At 43.3% G+C, this 20,602-nt stretch overlaps 2 protein-coding genes across 2 annotated transcripts; one reads left to right on the forward strand and one right to left on the reverse strand.

Annotated features, from left to right (window-relative positions):
- The first annotated feature begins 363 nt into the window (after positions 1 to 363).
- LOC129810804 (uncharacterized) lies at positions 364 to 5,279 on the forward strand. The gene is made up of 2 exons (XM_055861699.1): positions 364 to 1,663; positions 2,573 to 5,279. The coding sequence occupies exons 1-2, from the start codon at positions 536 to 538 to the stop codon at positions 3,350 to 3,352; spliced, it is 1,908 nt and encodes a 635-aa protein (XP_055717674.1). The 5' UTR covers positions 364 to 535; the 3' UTR covers positions 3,353 to 5,279.
- On the reverse strand, positions 4,618 to 15,515 carry LOC129810805 (myeloid-derived growth factor-like). Its single transcript, XM_055861700.1, has 6 exons — positions 15,315 to 15,515; positions 13,371 to 13,421; positions 13,070 to 13,131; positions 12,749 to 12,830; positions 5,781 to 5,853; positions 4,618 to 5,542 (listed from the first exon to the last, which is right to left on the reverse strand). The coding sequence occupies exons 1-6, from the start codon at positions 15,456 to 15,458 to the stop codon at positions 5,463 to 5,465; spliced, it is 492 nt and encodes a 163-aa protein (XP_055717675.1). The 5' UTR covers positions 15,459 to 15,515; the 3' UTR covers positions 4,618 to 5,462.
- Between the last annotated feature and the right edge of the window lie 5,087 nt (positions 15,516 to 20,602).

Raw genomic sequence — 20,602 nt, forward strand, 5'->3', positions numbered from 1 at the left:
ACTAACTGCTGTATGCTATGGGTGCAGTGTTGCTATGGACTGCTGAGCCAGAACCGGAGTAATCAGATGAGAGCTGGAGTGGGGAGGCTCACGTGGAGACACAGCGTCTACCAGGGATTAAAAAAACAGGAATCTTGATTGAAGTTCCACTAGTCTCCCTCCGCAAGCGGGATATAAAGGGGCGAGAGACAGAGAGTGACAGAGGGAGAAAGAGAGAGGTACAGAGGGAGAGGGAGGTACAGCAGTGAGAAAGAGTGGGAGGAAGAAAGAGCGAGAAGGGGAGCCAGCGCAGTGCGGGCGGGAGGGGGAATGAGTGAGAGCCAGGGAGAGAGGGGGAGAGACAGGAAGCGTGCCACAGCAACTGAGCCAGACATGCAGGGAGGGAAAGCGAGTGAGAGGCAGACACAGGCTTGGACAGGAAAAGAGAGCAAGTGGGTGGGGGTCTAAGAAGAAATAAGCGGAATACATTTTTGGGGGGGAGAAAGAGGGAAAGAGCAGGAGAGAGAGAAGTCAATGAGAAAAACATTACATGTGAATGGCAAGGGCGGGAAGCTGGAGGAAAAGCTCATTCTTTAAGGAGTCTTCCTCTGTGACTGCTTGCTGGACTGCTTCTATCATGTTCTCAGACACCAGAGTGCCTGGGGAGCACAGAGGCTTTCAACACAGCAACCCTCCTCTCAACCTCTGGCTTCACAATGGACTCAGGGCCCACCACAGTGAAATGGGACTCAATGGGCAGTGCAGGCGGGCTGACGCCAACCTTACCTATCCCAACAGAGTCAAGAAGGTAGGCTTTACATCACAAGAGGTGATGAACAACATACATGGGAAGGAAAAGACGGGTCCCCATTTGAATGAACTGGGTCTGGAGGCTAGGAGGCAGCACTTCGGATTGTGGGAGCATCGTGTGCAGCCAGATTTGAGCAGCCAAGAGGGCAGTCCTTCCAGGTGGAGCCATGGCCAGTCTCCAGCACCAGGCCTGAGACATAGGGCGTCTGTCAGGGACCACTACACAGAACGCTCCTTTGTTGGGAACGCCCGCCAGACTTTATTACACCCTTCAGTCAGGAAGTACGTGAAGGCCCCCGTCCTCGCTCAGCCAACACAGTTCAAAGGTCAAGACGGCTGTAAAGTGCCTGTTTGTTTGGAGGACCAGCTTTGGGGCTATTCCAGACAGACTTGTCAGAGAGACTTTCATACATCCAGCTGGGTGGATTCAGCTACAGCCACACACGGCTTACCAAGACACCAGAGTTTCAGTTCCACCTTGAGATCCAACAAAAAGAATGTCCGAAACAGTCAGAGAGACTTGACTAGACCAGTAAGCGGACCAGAGACCAAACTACACCAGCAAGACTTGACTAGACCTGTGGAGGGTTACAATGGACCCAGCTCTCTGCATGTCATCTTCTCCACAGAGGTTCCACAGAGAGATATGGGAGGTCCCACTCTCAGACCCCAGCAGAGTCCCAGTAAGCCATGTCCCGTCCCAGAGGACATCCAAACCAGGCCCCCCAGAGGTGACCAGGGCTCCAGGAGTGGGTCAGGCCTGACTGGGTCAAAGAAGCACCAGAAGGTTGTCCGGGATCAGATCCGGAGAGTGGTGGTGAACTTGGAGGAGGTTCTAGGAGGCCTGAAGGACATCCATCAGGAGATGAAGGAGGTAAAGACATTTCTGTTTGCTATGGTCTGTCTTTGATGGAAGGATTTTAAATTGTTTCTGAGGGAGAGCGAGATCCTGGTATTGTCATATAGCCTACAAATATTACAGCTAGAATCTTTTGATGTTCCTTTGATATTCGTATAAACAGATTATCACGCTATTTCAGGTCCTGAAGGGACTGCGAACAGCAGTTGTACCGTGGGCTATTTTTGCACGTCCCAGAAAGAGCATAATCCCAGTCCCTACTTTGTTACTTTTACAATCATTAAAAAGAGGCGTCTACATTGATATACACTGTAATACTGGCACTCAGAACCACTGCTTGCAAAGTGTCTATCCACCTCAGTGGGACAGTCTTTCTATGAAAGCACAGAAGTTAAGATTTCACTGAATTTTTAAAGGTAGGAAGTGGTGTTCGCTATGCTCCATTTACCTAATGGTTGAAAGTGATGCTCAGCAGCGGTACCGTCTCCTCTCCAGTCCTTCCACCAACAGATGTTGACAGGGGAGCAGCTGGAACCATGCTTTTAATCCACTTATTCAAACGCCTGAACCTTGACCCTCATCCTGTAAAAGTGACACGTAAATCGGCCCCTCACAGTATCTGGCTGCATCTGAAAGCTTAGCATCAGCGCAGCCCGAGAGCGAGGGTATTGCAAACGTTAGAAAGTTGAATAAATGTGTAGAGAAACATCCAGCGATGCTGTTGTAGTGTGGCCAGGGAAAATCTCTTCTCAGACCAGGTCAGGGACCTGAAGGAAGACGCCAGAGAACTTGAATAGTTAAGTGAGGAAAAAACAATTAGTCTAGCAACAACACGAGCACACAGATCAAACGTTTTCTCCAGTCTCATTTTCTCCCCGTCTCTCCAGCCTCAGCTCTGACCATGTAGCCTAATCCCTCTCACAGGTGGTGCAGCAGATTGAGCTGCTGACCTCGTCCATTGACCTGAATGAAGAGGAGGCCAGCCCCAGCCTGCCCAGCGACAGCAGCTTCAGTGGAGTGGCGAAGGGCAGCAGCCACCAGAGGCTCAGGGGTGAGGAGGCCAGGCAGGGGGAGGCATCTCTGTCTTCCCCCATCAGGACTAACTCACTCCAGCCTCACAACCCTGCCTCCAGCCTGGTCTGCCTCCCCCACCAACCTGCTCCCAGCCCTCATAGGAGTAGCCCTGTTCGCCCTCCCACCTCTGCTCTTTCCCCCCTCAGTACCAACCCACCTCACCCCAACACCCCTGCTCCATCAGTCAAGAGTCAGCATTACCCACACAACCCTGCTTCCTCCCCCAAAAAGAGCAGCCTACATTACCCCCTCAACCCTACTCTCTTTCACAACCTTGGGCTTTCCCCCAAAAAAAGTAATTCCCCTCCTCACCCATCTGCCCTTGGTCTTTCTGTCACCATAGCGAACCAAGCGGGGCCACCCATTGTGGAGCCTCTCCCTGTCAGACCACCCAGAGACCCTGAGACCCAGACCAGGGTGGAGGGGCTGAGGCCAACATCTGCTAAATCACTGGGGCTAACCCAGGGCCAGATGGCCCCTCACGGCCCAGGGAGAGTTCCAGGGACCAGGGGCCGCAAGCCTCCTCCTTACCCGCACAATGGACACTTTGATCGGGCGAGTAAAGGAAAGGATCCCAGGAAGGCTCCCCCATACACTGTGAAAAGAAGACTGCTCTCGACCACGGTGTGAGGGAGGCCGTCGGATGGATAGAGCCACATCCAGAGTTGCAGGAGTAGAGGGTGATTTAAGGCTCGCCATATTGAGCAGAGACCAAATTTCCAAGGCGACGGGAGGCGTCTCGGGGTGAGTATATGTCAGCAAAGCCATGCTGCGTTTGTGCTGACACCGTGTTCCCCTTTCTGCCTTGGCTCTGACCTCATCTTAATAGGAGGATAAGAGACGGAAACAGCTGGCTCCACTGTACTTGTAACGACTAGGGGCCCGATACAGATGCTCACATTGCAGGATATTAACAGGGCCAAATAGGAAGTGAGAACGTCTCTTTGGTGTCACGTCTCTTGGCTGACTTGGTTACCCTGTGCTTGGATGTATGTCAGGGGGGAGACGGGGACAGAGACAGGGGGGCAGCTGATCATTAGTCCTACCCTTCAAAGGGCCCGTGGTGGTGACACAATTGCATTTCCACTGCCTCTAGCCTGACCCCCCCCCTCCTCCACAAGCACCATCTGTTCCCTGTAAATGTCAGTCAGGTGATACAAAGGAAGAAAGAAAGACAGGGAAATGCAGGCCAAACTGTCTGAGATCATTTACACGAGAGACATCATGACTCACTCATTGGGTCGTATCATCGTGTCTGTAGTTCAAAAGCAATCTAAATGTATCCCAGTTGTAACGTCGTTGTAGATCATGTTTAATTTGATGCCCTCTTGTGGACTTGACATGTACTTCAGCAGATGCTTTTGGACTAGAAACATGGTTCTAATCAGGGATCTTAGGAATACATGCCGATGCAATTTTAAACAATGTTGGCTCTGGCTATGTTTTTTGATACTTAAATAGACACGGGAAAGTTCAACGTAAACAGTTTGAGTAGTAACAGATGGACAATAGTAATGACGTGTTTATAGTTTGGTTTGAGATGGAATGCAACTCAACCAACAGAAAAAGTAAACCATTGGCAAATAAAGGAGCCATTGTAGTAGAGGCAAAACAATGTATTGTCAAGACTGATGTCCACACACATTTGTAATGTCCAAAAACGTTAAGCATTTTGAATTACTTAGCGTAATAGCTCCATTCTTATGTGGAACATTCTAGTTGCACTGGATATAATGCTATGGAACCTGCTGAACTGAAAATGTGTGCACTGGAAAACAAGAGCATGAGATCAGCACACTCAACTTTTCTGAAAGTAATCCAAGCTGACAACCATCACACAGCAGGGACTTTCTGATCAAGCACAGCTCTGTCAAAACAAAACAGGAGAACAAACATTTCACATTCCCAGACATGACTTTTATTGGAGCATACGTTGCACATTGTGAATCAGAACACAGAGTAGAAAAGACTATTTTAAAAAATGTAACTTTCTGTTTGTCTCTCGATGCCTGTCAGCGCCTTGTGGCATTTCCTGTTGGGACTCCAGGGACTCTCGCTGGCGAGAAGGGGGACTCCACTGTCAACACAAAGGTCCTTCTCTGGACAGAGGGATAAACCTGGATGGATATGGTACGTGCTGCTAGCTAACTGTCTCATAAATCAAGGCAAGACAGTACATCTCCAATCCTGGTGGACCAAATTAGTGTCTGTTCTAAAGCTCAACCTAGCTTCATTAAGACTGTTGGTAGGAGTAAAACGTCATCAACCGCATTGAATGACGATTGGTTGGTTGAATCAGGTGCTCTATGCAGATCAAAAACACAAACTGGGCTCCCTGCTCTACTCTGTCTGGGTTAACCATTTACTTCCAGAGAGAAGCAACTGATTGGAAAAAACATAATTGTTTACGTGTGCACGATGAAGACAATAGACTACTCACATTTCCCTGGCTTAGCATAAGACTTAGAAATCCTCTGAGACTACATCTTTCTAAACCCGTCAAATCAGACATCCCCATATACATTATCATACAGTAAAGCCATATTCCTAAAAAAAATCCCCAAAAATATATAGATTTATTGAACAGTAAAGTTGTAGACCACCAAGCTGATAGGCTGTCCTTTGTTTAAACGCCATCCATTTGCCATTGTCGTGGACAGTAGAGCACATTGCCTGCCTTGAGCTCGCCTGGATCTCACGATAGGGCGATATGACAATAGTCATTCAGATTTCCAGCCAATTAGAGCTCATCGTGTCGTGTCCGGCCAATAATGGTCAGTTTGGAGAGCTCAGCGCGGAACTTCCCGTCTTTGTGGGTCACTGAAAGGGCGACAGGAGAGGAAATGAGTTACCGCATCATCATAACACAAGTACAACGTTCAATCAAAAACAACATTCCGTAGATTGTTGTAATAAATTGTAGATTAAATCTTCAGTTTGGAAAATCATAGCTATGAAGGCAGAATTATAGATCCATCATCAATTCCATCCAGTTTTGAGCTGCTGTGACAGACAGGTGGAGAGGGTAGTAGATCAGCAGTAAGACTAGTCATCTCACCTGTAGAATCTCCCACAGTGAATTCATCTTCGCTCAAAGTCACATCCTTCTGTCCTCCCGCTGCAGTCTGGGACTGTGGAGAGGATGACGGGGAGAGATGAGAGCAGGGGATTGACGAGAAAATAAATAACAAACGAGGGAATGGGAGGGTGAATGGAAAAAAAGAGTCATCACGGCAGAGGCAAGGAGAGTTAGTGGAGAGACAAGGTTGAGGAGTTAATCTGATTCTCAGGGGCGCTGGTTATTTTCATCACAACGCTTAGTGAGTCATTTTTTTTTCTGTCTTTTCCCAGGGGACAGTGACGGCAGGAGGAGAGGTTGAACAGTGCTGTTCTGATGACAGCGTCTGTCTGGGGCTTTGTCCTTGCAAGGGCAGCTGTTCAACGAGAGCCCTGTGGTGTGTGTGTGCTGCGATGTACAAAGCCTCCTCCCCCTGTCAGATTCCTCAGAACAGTGGTTTCAGAACAGTGTTTCCCTGAATGGAGTTTTGGAAACCACTGGTGGGTTGCCATTCATTCGTGTGGAGTTGTGATGAGAAACTGGGTCGTGACTTCATTGGTCTAGTTTACTTAGTAAATCAGAGGGAGATATCAAAAGCTTACGGTGGGTGGGTCGCAGCACAAACAGGTTTGGGAATCACTGCCTTAGAACTCTGTGTGCAACATACATGTGATGCGACTAATCTGAGACCGTTGCCTGTACTCTGAACACTGCATCATTCACTTTGGAGAAGAATACATTGTTAGATCTGAATGCAACATGCTAACAATGTATTCTCTGACTGCAATATATACAGTTCTCTCATTCACCCCCCTACAGAGCCCTTAACGGGGGACAGCGGCACATTCCCCCTCATTTGTCCTGTTTAAAACCAATAAACTATTTTGTTACATTTGTTGTTTCTCTGTAATACTACTAGCCACCTAGGAATTTTATAAAGTAGGCTTTACCTAGCCCAGATATTCCCAATCTCCCAACCTCATAACTAGCTACCAAGAAGCCATTTCAGACAATCAATCAAGTTAAGAGTAGCTAGCTTGTCTATTTGAGCTGGGATGCCTGCTGGCAATATTAGTAGACTTTAGAAAAGCGAGCAATTACTAAACATGACTCACATTTCTTTCAATTTGACTCTATACTCCAGCATTTTGGATTTGAGAAAATGTTTTTTTTTAATGAGGCGACAATACATAATGTCACCTTTCATTTGAGGGTATTTTCAAACACTTTTTCCATTTAGAAATGAAAGCACTTTATGTAGGCAATCTAGTCCGTCCCCCCCCCAATTTGAAGGTGTCAATTATTTGGACTAATTCACATAGTGTATTACATTTAGTCAAATGTAATACTTTGTCCAATATTCCTAGCACGCAATGACTACATCAGGCTTGTGACTCTACAAACTTGGATGCATTTGCAGTTTGTTTTGGTCGTGTTTCAGATTTTGTTGTGCCCAATAGAAATGAATGGTAAATAATACACTGCTCCAAAAAATAAAGGGAACACTTAAACAACACAATGTAACTCCGAGTCAATCACACTTCTGTGAAATCAAACTGTCCACTTAGGAAGCAACACTGATTGACAATAAATTTCACATGCTGTTGTGCAAATGGAATAGACAAAAAGTGGAAATTATAGGCAATTAGCAAGACACCCCCAAAAAAGGAGTGATTCTGCAGGTGGTGATCACAGACCACTTCTCAGTTCCTATGCTTCCTGGCTGATGTTTTGGTCACTTTTGAATGCTGGCGGTGCTTTCACTCTCGTGGTAGCATGAGACGGAGTCTACAACCCACACAAGTGGCTCAGGTAGTGCAGCTCATCCAGGATGGCACATCAATGCGAGCTGTGGCAAGAAGGTTTGCTGTGTCTGTCAGCGTAGTGTCCAGAGCATGGAGGCGCTACCAGGAGACAGGCCAGTACATCAGGAGACATGGAGGAGGCCGTAGGAGGGCAACAACCCAGCAGCAGGACCGCTACCTCCGCCTTTGTGCAAGGAGGAGCACTGCCAGAGCCCTGCAAAATGACCTCCAGCAGGCCACAAATGTGCATGTCTGCTCAAACGGTCAGAAACAGACTCCTTGAGGGTGGTATGAGGGCCCGACGTCCACAGGTGGGGGTTGTGCTTACAGCCCAAGACCGTGCAGGACGTTTGGCATTTGCCAGAGAACACCAAGATTGGCAAATTCGCCACTGGCGCCCTGTGCTCTTCACAGATGAAAGCAGGTTCACACTGAGCACATGAGCACATGTGACAGACGTGACAGAGTCTGGAGACGCCGTGGAGAACATTCTGCTGCCTGCAACATCCTCCAGCATGACCGGTTTGGCGGTGGGTCAGTCATGGTGTGGGGTGGCATTTCTTTGGGGGGCCGCACAGCCCTCCATGTGCTCGCCAGAGGTAGCCTGACTGCCATTAGGTACCGAGATGAGATCCTCAGACCCCTTGTGAGACCATATGCTGGTGCGGTTGGCCCTGGGTTCCTCCTAATGCAAGACAATGCTAGACCTCATGTGGCTGGAGTGTGTCAGCAGTTCCTGCAAGAGGAAGGCATTGATGCTATGGACTGGCCCGCCCGTTCCCCAGACCGGAATCCAATTGAGCACATCTGGGACATCATGTCTCGCTCCATCCACCAACGCCACGTTGCACCACAGACTGTCCAGGAGTTGGCGGATGCTTTAGTTCAGGTCTGGGAGGAGATCCCTCAGGAGACCATCCGCCACCTCATCAGGAGCATGCCCAGGCGTTGTAGGGAGGTCATACAGGCACGTGGAGGCCACACACACTACTGAGCCTCATTTTGACTTGTTTTAAAGTTGGATCAGCCTGTAGTGTGGTTTTCCACTTTAATTTAATTTAATTTAATCCAAATCCAGACCTCCATGGGTTGATAAATTTGATTTACATTGATCATTTGTGTGATTTTGTTGTCAGCACATTCAACTATGTAAAGAAAAAAGCATTTAATAAGAATATTTCATTCATTCAGATCTAAAATGTGTTATTTTAGTGTTCCCTTTATTTTTTTGAGCAGTGTATATCGTGTCATTTGAGATCACTTTTATTGTAAATAAGAATAGAATATGTTTCTGAACACTTCTACATTAATGTGGATGCTACCATGATTAGGGATAACTATGACTGATTTAACAGGCCTACACTAAGGGCTCCTTTTTAACAAACCTAATGCAATGTAAACCTTAACGATAAGGCTATAAAATGTAGCTATTTTCCCTGGAGGAATTATGAGGTCAATGAAAGGGCTGGGTTTTGATGGCGTAAAGGAATACTTTGGGATTTTGGCAATGAGGCCCTGTAAATACAGTACTTCCCCAGAGTCAGATGAAGTCGTGGATACCAATTTTATGTCACTGTGTCCAGTATGAAGGAAGTTAGTGGTGTTGTGAGCCAATGCCAAATAGCATTAGCGCAATGACTTGAAGGAAGTTTATGGGCATCTGTTATTGAGGTCTTCGTGTTGTCAACCAACTCCAAATTGTCTGGGGGCACGGAAAATTCTCTTTCTAGTCCGTTGAGGATTGATACAGTTTATTAAAGTACTACTTAAGTAGTTTTTCGGGGTATCTGTACTTTACTATTTATATATGTTACAACTTTTACTTCTACCTTCCTAAAGAAAATGTATGTACTTTTTACTCCATACATTTTCCCTGACACCCAAAAGTACTTGTTACTGTTTTTTATGCTTAACAGGACAGGAAAATGGTCCAATTCGCACACTGGTCATCCCTCCTGCCTCTGATCTGGCGGACTGACTAAACTAACATGCTTCGTTTGTAATTAAATATGTCTGTGTGTTGGAGTGTGCCCCTGGCTGTCCATAAATTAAAATAACATGGTGCCATCTGGTTTGCTTAATAAAAGGAATTTTAAATGATTTCTAGTTTTACATTTTCATACTAAAGTATATTTTAGTAATTACATTTACTTTTGATACTTAAGTATATTTAAAACCAAATACTTCTAGACTTTTACTCTAGTATTTTACTGGGTGACTTCCACTTTAGTCTTTTTTTATTAAGGTACTCTTACTTTCAGTCAAGTATGACAATTGGATACTTGTTCCACCACTGCATTATGGGAATATAGCCTACATGGAGGTTTTTTTATGCACATCCAAAATAATAATAATAAGCTGGCTAAAATAATGTACAATTAACTACATAGCTACAGTAAAAAGGATAAACTCCCAAACTTGATATTTTAATTAAGCTTTGGTGATTTAAGATATATTTCAAAGCGGTCTCATGAGTCAAACCCTTTATGATAGTGTTGGCTACTTGGCGAACGCATTGGGCACAACCCCCCCACCCAAAAAAAAACAACCTTTGAGAGAAGGGGAGGCTATGGTTTTTAATCAAATTAAAATGGGGAAAAAACATGTTTATTATGTTTCTAAATATGAGGTTAATGTGCACTAAAATCTATCTTGTTCGATGTGCATGTGGGGAATGTGTGTCACGGCTGGATAGGCTGCGATTCCGCTATCAAAATCCATGCGAAAAATCCATAACCATGCGTGTTACCAGTTTAGGGTTGGTCTTAAAATATCCCCACCAGCGCTGCCTGAAATTGGCATGTTAAGGACACACCTCAGATATTGCCAACCCTCCCATCTCCGTGCAAGCGAGCTCAGGTAAATTACCAATCCTGGCGCTAGTGTTTGAAACCTGAAGAGCGCCAACAGGTCGGAATTGCAAACAAGTGTGCGTTTGAAAATTGGGCTGGCTTGACGCCAGACGAAAATAGTTATAAATTAACGACACCTTTTAAATGGGGGGAATAGATACATAAAGTGCTTTCATCTCTAAACGGTAAAACATATGTAGGAAAATACCCTCAAATAAAAGGTGATATTCTGTACTGTCGCCTCATAAAACATTTGATCTCAAATCCAAAATGCTGGAATGTAGAGCCAAATTAAAAGTTTTAGCCTCACTGTCCAAATAAACACATACAGTGGGGAGAACAAGCATTTGATACACTGACGATTTTGCAGGTTTTCCTACTTACAAAGCATGTAAAGGTCTGTCATTTTTATCATAGGTACACTTCAACTGTGAGAGACGGACTCTAAAACAAAAAATACAGAAATCACATTGTATGATTTTTAAGTAATTTGCATTTTATTGCATGACAAGTATTTGATCACCTACCAACCAGTAAGAATTCCGGCTCTCACAGACCTGCTAGTTTTTCTTTAAGAAGCCCTCCTGTTCTCCACTCATTACCTGTTAACTGCACCTGTTTGAACTCGTTACCTGTATAAAAGACGCCTGTCCACACACTCAATCAATCAGACTCCAACCTCTCCAAAATGGGCAAGACCAGAGAGCTGTGTAAGGATATCAGGGATAAAATTGTAGACCTGCACAAGGCTGGGATGGGCTACAGGACAATAGGCAAGCAGCTTGGTGAGAAGGCAACAACTGTTGGCGCAATTATTAGAAAATGGAAGAAGTTCAAGATGACGGTCAATCACCCTTGGTCTGGGGCTCCATGCAAGATCTCACCTCGTGGGGCATCAATGATCATGAGGAAGTTGAGGGATCAGCCCAGAACTACACGGCAGGACCTGGTCAATGACCTGAAGAGAGCTGGGACCACAGTCTCAAAGAAAACAATTAGTGAAACACTACGCTATCATGGATTAAAATCCTGCAGTGCACGCAAGGTCCCCCTGCTCAAGCCAGCGCATGTCTAGGCCCGTCTGAAGTTTGCCAATGACCATCTGGATGATCCAGAGGAGGAATGGGAGAAGGTCATGTGGTCTGATGAGACAAAAATAGAGCTTTTTGGTCTAAACTCCACTCGCCGTGTTTGGAGGAAGAAGAAGGATGAGTACAACCCCAAGAACACCATCCCAACCGTGAAGCATGGAGGTGGAAACATTATTTGGGGTTGCTTTTCTGCATAGGGGAGAGGACGACTGCACCGAATTGAGGAGAGGATGGATGGGGCCATGTATCGCGAGATCTTGGCCAACAACCTCCTTCCCTCAGTAAGAGCATTGAAGATGGGTCGTGGCTGGGTCTTCCAGCATGACAATGACCCGAAACACACAGCCAGGGCACCTAAGGAGTGGCTCCGTAAGAAGCATCTCAAGGTCCTGGAGTGGCCTAGCCAGTCTCCAGACCTGAACCCAATAGAAAATCTTTGGAGGGAGCTGAAAGTCCGTATTGCCCAGCGACAGCCCCGAAACCTGAAGGATCTGGAGAAGGTCTGTATGGAGGAGTGGGCCAAAATCCCTGCTGCAGTGTGTGCAAACCTGGTCAAGAACTACAGGTATGATCTCTGTAATTGCAAACCAAGGTTTCTGTACCAAATATTAAGTTCTGCTTTTCTGATGTATCAAATACTTATGGCATGCAATAAAATGCAAATTAATTACTTAAATCATACAATGTGATTTTCTGGATTTTTGTTTTAGATTCCGTCTCTCACAGTTGAAGTGTACCTATGATAAAAATTACAGACCTCTACATGCTTTGTAAGTAGGAAAACCTGCAAAAATCGGCAGTGTATCAAATACTTGTTCTCCCCACTGTACCTACAGTATGTGACTTGCCATAAATCTCTCTGATAATCTCTACCCATATAAAACCCTATACTAGCTTTGATTTAGCTTGCCAGTAAATCAGGATAAAAACAGACAGAAGTCAGACAATGTGTAGGTACACACTGGAAACTCAGAAGAAATATTTCCATGGGGATGTGCAGTTTTACCTCATTATCACAGACAGTAAATGGTGCACTTGAACCAGGAGACCAGAGGGGAAGACAAGCCAATGCTACAGCAACGATATGCTGATATTGGACATATGTTAATCTTCTTTATACAACAAAACATGTTCGCAATGTTTCTGCTCCAATGCATTATTATGTAGAGATGCAGATATGATAGGAAATTAGATTACCCATCTGTATGTTGGATACTTACATATGCGCTGGCATATTCAATCTTGGCTCCTTTCAGCTCTGCCTTGAACTGAGTGAAAAACAAGTAGGACTTCCCCTGGGGTCTGTCAACAAAAAGGAAGAAATCAAAATGAAGACTGATTAAATCACTACAGAAGTCTGATTCCGCTATTAGTTATTTATTAGGCAAAGCCAAGATGACAAACTGGAACTGATTGACCTGGGACATCTCGGGTGAATAACCACCATGCGGCACTTGAATGAGTAAGTAATTCAGTGTACATGGATCTCTGCATCCTAACGTCCGTTGTTCAGAGTGTAACCTGACTGATTTACAGCTTACCTCCACACTGAGCAGGAGAACAGGCCGTCATCATCGCTTAGGCCCACACTCATCAGCCATTGCTGTTAAAACATGAATAACTGTTATTAGAATATCAAGAGTTTGATAATTCTTTAGATATCCGAGTAGTATGACAAAGGTTGAAATGTACTCTCTGTTGATCTACTTTAGAATTGAGTTTTACACTAGAAAGCTATTCATCCGTTTACAGCAGGTAGCCTATGTTTCAACGCTAGACTAGAATGAAATGTCCTATTTATTAGGTTGAAATAACCTCGACTTTGATTAGGATGCAACTTACCTCATTGGTTCCCCCTTGTGATGCATAAGTAAATGAACATTCATATTCTCTCTGTGAAAGAAGTAGGAATTGTAGAAATTAATTGCATTTCCTTGGTGATTAAATAGAGATAGGAATGAACATAATTAATAGACAAGACAAATGTGTGTTCATTGTTTGGGAGTCAAGTTACAGCTACCGTAGCTGATTAGCTCATTATTATTTCAAAGATCTGCAATTTGTGATGAATAGTGGCACTTGATTTTCAAATGCATAGGCTACTATTGTATATTTATGCAATAAGGAATGAGGGGTGTGGTATATGGCCAATACACCACGGCTAAGGGCTGTTCTTAGCACAACGCAACACGGGGTGCCTGGATACAGCCCTTAGCCGTGACATATTGGCCATATACCACAAACCCCTGAGGTGCGCTATTGCTATTATAAAGGGGTTACCAGTGTAATTAGAACAATAAATAAGTTGTTTTGCATCATACTCGTGGTATATTGTCTCATGGTGCTTTTAGAACAACTGGGAACTTGAGAAAAAAACGAAGTCATATCATGATGTCAATCGTCAGAAAGTCAGAGCTCTAGAAAGATGCCAGTTTCCGACTTGGATGACGGTTCAAATCTTTTTCCCAAGTTCCCAGTTGTCTAACGCACTGAAGTCAGAAGTTGGAGATTTCCTAGTTCCCAGTTGTTTTGAACATGGCATCATTTACCACGGCTTTCAACCAATCGGGGTCGACGCTGGGCACAATTGGCCCCGCGTCGTCCGGGTTAGGGGAGGGTTTGGCTGGCAGGGATGTCTTTGTCCCATCACGCACAAGTGACTCTTGTGGCGGGCCGGGCTCAGTGCACGCTGACAGTCGCCAGGTGTACGGTGTTTCCTCCGACACATTGGTGAGGCTGGCTTCCGGGTTAAGTGGGCATTGTGTCAAGAAGCAGTGTGGCTTGGTTGGTTGTGTTTCGCAGGACGCACGGCTCTCGACCTTCGCCTCTCCCGAGTCCGTACGGGAGTTGCAGTGATGAGATAAGACTAACCACCAATTGGATACAACGAAATTGGGTAGAAAAAGGTGTAAAAAAAAAGATATGTATATAAAAATATTTAATCTGCTAGTCATCTTGCTAAGAGCTGAGGAGGAAAAGGTGATCATCTCAGAGGTCCCCAGCCAGCCTCTTGGGGAGGAGAAGATGGAACTGATTGAGTTACAAAATAAACTGGATAATATATATATTATCCAGTTTATTTAATCTATGTCTATGAGAGAGAGATTAAATAAACTGACTTGCCTAGTTAAATACATTTATTTTAAAAAACGTACCTTTTGTACTGATTTGTTGTAAATAAAAAAATATCCATACTATGACCAATAAGCAATTTACGTCACAAATAGTAGGTTAGTATGAGTATTCGAACACAGCTATTGACTCTGGAAAATTAGCATTGGGGAAATATAGCTAAATTCTAGACCAATGAATGGCCTCCTTGTGGCACTCTAGTAGAGACGTGTCAGCATATCAGAGGTCGTTTCCTCATCATCATGCGACGACCAAAGCCTTTTCAAAATCTTGGTTGTTTTTAGATATGAATTCTAATTAAACTGTGTGGTGTCATCATATGCCTGGTTGTTATTTTAATTAGCAAGCATAGCTATGTGAATATTCAACAACAAGATAGCTTGCAGGGAATTACCCAGCAAGTTAGCATGCTGGCTAACCCTCGTTGGCTAAGCAGTCAATTCGTATGCATATGTGCCACACACATTATCTAATAAATAGTAAGATAAACAGCTCCTTAACGACAAAATTGTGCTGAGCACACAATGCAGCATACACGACTTCACTAGCTGACTAGCAGTACTGTTTCCTAGCTGAATGTTGTTGTGAGCTTTCATGCATCACAGCTCTCTACCAAGCTAGCACAACTAACGTTAATTAGCTAATATCGTTTACCATTTTCTCGGAGAACTTGTGCACCTCTCCGCCGGGTTTTACGTTGAATTCCACCGTTTTCGTTCGGTCATCGGCACTAGCCAATGCGACTGTTAATGTTACAAACAATAATGCAAAAAAAGACAAGTTATTGATGATGGCCATGTTGGTCTACTGATATTGAATGGTTTGCAGGAAGTGATGTATATAAACTCTGGATTACAGAGGCTATGTATTGGCCCTTGAGAGGATTTGAAGACACCGGTCGGCCATATTGGCACTCCCCGGTATTACATTTTTTATTGAACCTTTATTTAACTAGGCAAGTCAGTTAAGAACAAGTTCTTATTTACAATGACGACCTAACCATGACAACGCTGGGCCAATCATGGCCAGTTGTGATACAGCCTGGAATCAAACCAGGGTCTGTAGTGATGCCTCTAGCACTGATATGCAGTGCCTTAGACCACTGCACCACTCGATCCTCCACATGAATGAATGGAATTGTACAGTATTTCAACTACAAGTATTTAAGTATTTTTTTTTACTGGGGATAGTAACATTAGTAATCTCTAAAAATGATGCTTTAAGGAATATGTTTATATCAATTTTTAAATGTTTTATGTTTAGCTCACATAATACAATGTAAAAGTATGCATTAAGGTGTCTGTAATATAATACATGTGGTAAAAAATAATGTAGACATTAATAAATGCATTTCTATCGCTTCTAAAAAAAGATTACAGCGGTGGGGAGTGCTAAGATGGAGGCATGGTGGCTTCAACACAGCGCCCCCTAAGAGTTGTCTTGTGTATAGTGTATATATAAATGGATGGTTGCCAGATAAACTGCGCACAAATAACTGTGAACTCAGATATCTCCGACTTCAGTGCGTTAATGGCATCTGGGTTGGAAAGTCGGAGCTCTAGAATAACAAATTCCTATTTGGATGACCGGTCAAAACGATATTTTCCAGTCTGAGCTAGTTTTTTCCCTAACATCCCAAATGTCATTAACGCACTGAAGTCAGAGATCTCCAAGTTCCCAGTCGGAAAGTCGGACCTCGAGTTCCCAGTTGTCTTGAAAGCACCAAGAATTTTTGTGTGAGTGTCATCACATGGAAATAAAATAAAATGTTATTCGTCACATGCTTGGTAAACGAAAGGTGTAGATTAACAGTAAAATGCTTACTTACGGGCCCTTCCCAACAATCCAGAGAGGGCGAAAATTGAGAAATAATAGAAAAGTAATAACATGTAATAATAAATACACAACGAGTGATGACAACTTGGCTATATACACGGGGTACCAGTACCGAGTCGATCTACTCATTCCAGGGTTTTTCTTTATTTTGTACTATTGTCTACATTGTAGAATAATAGTGAAGATTTCAAAACTATGAAATAACAGATATGGAATCATGTCATAACCAAAAAAGTGTTAAACAAATCAAAATATATTTTATAATTGAGATTCTTCAAAATAGCCACCCTTTGCCTTCATGACAACTTTCATGACACTCTTGGCATTCTCTCAACCAGCATCATGAGGTAGTCACCTGGAATGCATTTCAATTCACAGGTGTGCTTTGTTAAAAGTTAATTTGTGAAATTTCTTTCCTTCTCAATGTGTTTGAGCCAAACAGTGGTGTTGTGACAAGGGAGGGGTGGTATACAGAAGATAGCCCTATTTGGTAAAAGACCAAGTCCATATTATGGCAAGAACAGTGTACAGTTAGTTTCCTTGTTTACCATCAAGAATGGTTCTTCTTCACACTTCTACCTATTTGTGTCTGTCTTGCTGCTACATCAAACTAAATATGGTGTCTAACAAAATAAAGTTAATGATGAAAATAACAAGCTTTTCAATGTTTGACTGATGATTTGGGGAGATGGTTGTACTCCCTGACCTCCTCACCAGTCGGCAGAAGGTTATCATAAATACTCCAGAGGTATTTCCTCTTGTCAAGAGATGCGTTGAGGGTTTTTCATGTAGTAGGTATTTTCATGGAGCAATTAAAGCAGTAGCATCAGAGTCATTCCATAGACCAATTTGACATTTGCCTTTAATGAATTACCTCTATCCAGCTGATCAAACAGGAACCTCTTATACCTCAATGGCATGTTTAAGATTACAAGGAAATCAGGCAATGTACTTAACTTGGAGTCATTTCAACTTAACTCCTGATCAGCATTTCCCTGTTATAAAATCAAGAACAGGCACCACCATGTTACAGTACTTCACCCAAATTTCCGTCATTAATATTTCAAGGGTATTCTGGACTAGTTAACGTTTTCCATTTTGGAATGGGAACCATGAGATAGATAGACCATGGAAAGTATCCAATTGTCATACTTGAGTAAAAGTAAAGATACCTTAATCTTACTCAAGTAAAAGTGAAAGTCACCCAATAAAATACTACTTGAATAAAAGTCTAAAAGTATATGGTTTTAAATATACTTATATATCAAAAGTGTAATTGCAAAAATATACTTAAGTATCAAAAGTAAAACTACAAGTATAAATCATTTAAAATTCTTTATATTAAGCAAACCAGACGGTACAATTTAATTGTTTTATTTATTTACGGATAGCTAGGGACACACTCCAACTCTCAGACATCATTTACAAATGAAGCATTTGTGTTTAGTGAGTCTGCCAGATAAGAGACGGTAGGAATGACCAGGGATGTTCTCTTGATAAGTGAGTGAATTGGACCATTTTCCTGTCCTGCTAAGCATTGAAAATGTAACAAGTACTTGTGGGTGTTAGGGAAAATGTATGGAGCAAAAAGCACATTATTTTACTTAGGAATGTAGTAAAGTAAAAGTTGTCAAATATAAATAGTAATGTAAAGTACAAATACTCCCAGTAGTACTTTCAAGTATTTTTACTTAAGTACTTTCCACCACTGAGGCTCTGGTTAACACTTTGGCTGAATGTAAACACAGTTCAAGAATGACACCAGGGGAGACCGTTTTAATGACATACTGGGAGAGAAACTAGCAAAACACAAGAAACAGCAGCTTCCATGCTCAATCCTTAAATTTCTCTTTCAAAATAAACACAATGTGCTAAGGTAGATAATTTTATACATTTCTTTGAGGCATGCTGTGTTTTCTTAAATAATTTAAGAAATTAACCAAATGGTTTTGAGCTTAGCTTGGGTAAAAACCTGACAAGGTAAAAATCTGTTGTTCTGCCCCTGAACAAGGCAGTTAACCCACTGTTCCCTGGTAGGCCGTCATTGTAAATAAGAATTAGTTATTAACTGATTTGCCTAGTTAAATAAAGGTTACATTTAAATTAAAAAAATGTAAAAATATATTTAAACATAAAAATTAATCAAATTAACCAGGGTTTGCCAAACTTGGTCCTAGGGGTGCACGTTTTGTTTTTTGCCCTAGCACTACAAAGCTGATTCAAATAATCAACTAATCATCAAGCTTTGATCATTTGAATCAGCTGTGTCTTAGGGCAAAAAACAAAACATGCACTCCTTGGAGTCCCGAGGACCGAATTTGGGAAACGCTGAGTTAAACAGACGGACTGTAAAGTAGAACTGAAAGAGTTAGTGCAAATCATTCTACACAAAATACCCCATTATGACAAAGCAAAAACAGCTTTTTAGAAACTTTTGCAAATCTATTAAAAATGTAAAAAAACAGAAATATCACATTTACTTAAGTATTCAGACCCATTACTCAGTACTTTGTTGAAGCACCTTTGGCAGCGATTACAGTCTCGGGTCTTATTGGGTATGACGCTACAAGCTTGGCATACCTGTATTTGGGGAGTTTCTCCCATTTTTCTCTGCAGATTCTCTCAAGCTCAGTCAGGTTGTCTGGGGAGCTTTGCTGCACAGCTAATTTCAGGACTCTCCAGAGATGTTTGATCGGGTTCAAGTCCGGGCTCTGGCTGGGCCACTCAAGGACATTCAGAGACTTTTCCTGAAGCCACTCCTGCGTTGTCTTGACTGTGTGCTGAGGGTTGTGTTGGAAGGTCAACCTTCGCTCCAGTCGGAAGTCCTGAGCAGGTTTTCATCAAGGATCTCGCTGTACTTTGTTCCATTCATCTTTCCCTCGAATCTGACTAGTCCCCCTGTCCCTGCCGGAGAAAAACATCCCCACAGCATGATGCTGCCACCACCATGCTTCACCATGGGGATGGTGTCAGGTTTCCTCCAGATGTGACGCTAAGCATTCCGGCCAAAGATTTTAATCTTGGTTTCATCAGACCAGAGAATCGTGTTTCTCATGGTCTGAGAGTCTTGAGTGCCTGTTGGTAAACTCCAAGTGGGATGTCATGTGCCTTTAACTGAAGAGTTTCTTCTGTCTGGCAACTCTACCATAAAGGCCTGATTAGTGGAGTGCTGCAGAGATGGTTCTTTCTGGAAGGTTCTCCGATCTCCACAGAGGAACTCTGGAGCTCTGTCAGAGTGACCATTGGGTTCTTGGTCACGTCTCTGACCCAAGGCCCTTCTCCCCCGATTGCTCAGTTTGGCCCGGCGGCTAACTCTAGGAAGAGTCTTGGTGGTTCCAAACTTCTTCCATTTAAGAATGATGAAGACCAATGTGTTCTTGGGGACCTACAATGTTGCAGACATTTTTTGGTACCCTCCCCCAGTTCTGTGTCTCGACACAATCCTGTCTTGGAGTTCTACGGACAATTCCTTCGACTTCATGACTTGGTTTTTGCTCTGACATGCACTGTCAACTGTGGGACCTTATGTAGACAGGTGTGTGCCTTTCCAAATCATGTTCAGTCAATGAATTTACCACAGGTGGACTCTAATCAAGTTGTAGTAACATCTCAAGGATGATCAATGGAAACAGCATGCAACTGAGCTCCTGAGTGGCGCAGCAGTCTAAGGCACTGCATCTCAGTGCTTGAGGCATTACTACAGACACCCTGGTTCGAATCCAGGCTGTATCACAACTGGTCTTGATTGGGACTCCCTTAGGGCAGCACACATTTGGCCCAGCGTTGGCCGGTGTAGGCCGTCATTGTAAATAAGAATTTGTTCTTAACTGACTTGCCTATTTAAATAAAGGTTAAATAAAATAAAAATAAATTGAGTCTCATAGTAAACGGTCTGTATACTTGTAAGGTTCTGTATTTATTTTCTTAGTAGTCCTTGTGTTCTGTTTCTTTGTGTTCTTGAACGTAGCCCTGTCTTTCATTTTTGATCATTGATTTCACCTGTGTTAGTTACTCACCTGGTTTCATCAGCTCCTTATTTAGTTCAGTTCATTCTGTTTGTGCCTTTGTGAGGTGTTGTTCGTTTTAACTCTACTAAGCCTTTTCCT

Source organism: Salvelinus fontinalis, chromosome 14 (genome assembly GCF_029448725.1).
Source record: "Salvelinus fontinalis isolate EN_2023a chromosome 14, ASM2944872v1, whole genome shotgun sequence".
Taxonomy (NCBI): Eukaryota; Metazoa; Chordata; class Actinopteri; order Salmoniformes; family Salmonidae; genus Salvelinus; species Salvelinus fontinalis.

Excerpts from the sequence above, each read along its gene's own strand:
- LOC129810804 (XM_055861699.1), top strand. The coding sequence starts at position 536 with ATGGCAAGGGCGGGAAGCTGGAGGAAAAGCTCATTCTTTAAGGAGTCT. Across the intron at positions 1,664-2,572 it reads TCCATCAGGAGATGAAGGAG|GTGGTGCAGCAGATTGAGCT; the intron begins GTAAAGACATTT and ends TCCCTCTCACAG.
- LOC129810805 (XM_055861700.1), bottom strand. The coding sequence starts at position 15,458 with ATGGCCATCATCAATAACTTGTCTTTTTTTGCATTATTGTTTGTAACA. Across the intron at positions 13,422-15,314 it reads ACAAGTTCTCCGAGAAAATG|AGAGAATATGAATGTTCATT; the intron begins GTAAACGATATT and ends CTTCTTTCACAG. Across the intron at positions 13,132-13,370 it reads CACAAGGGGGAACCAATGAG|CAATGGCTGATGAGTGTGGG; the intron begins GTAAGTTGCATC and ends ATGTTTTAACAG.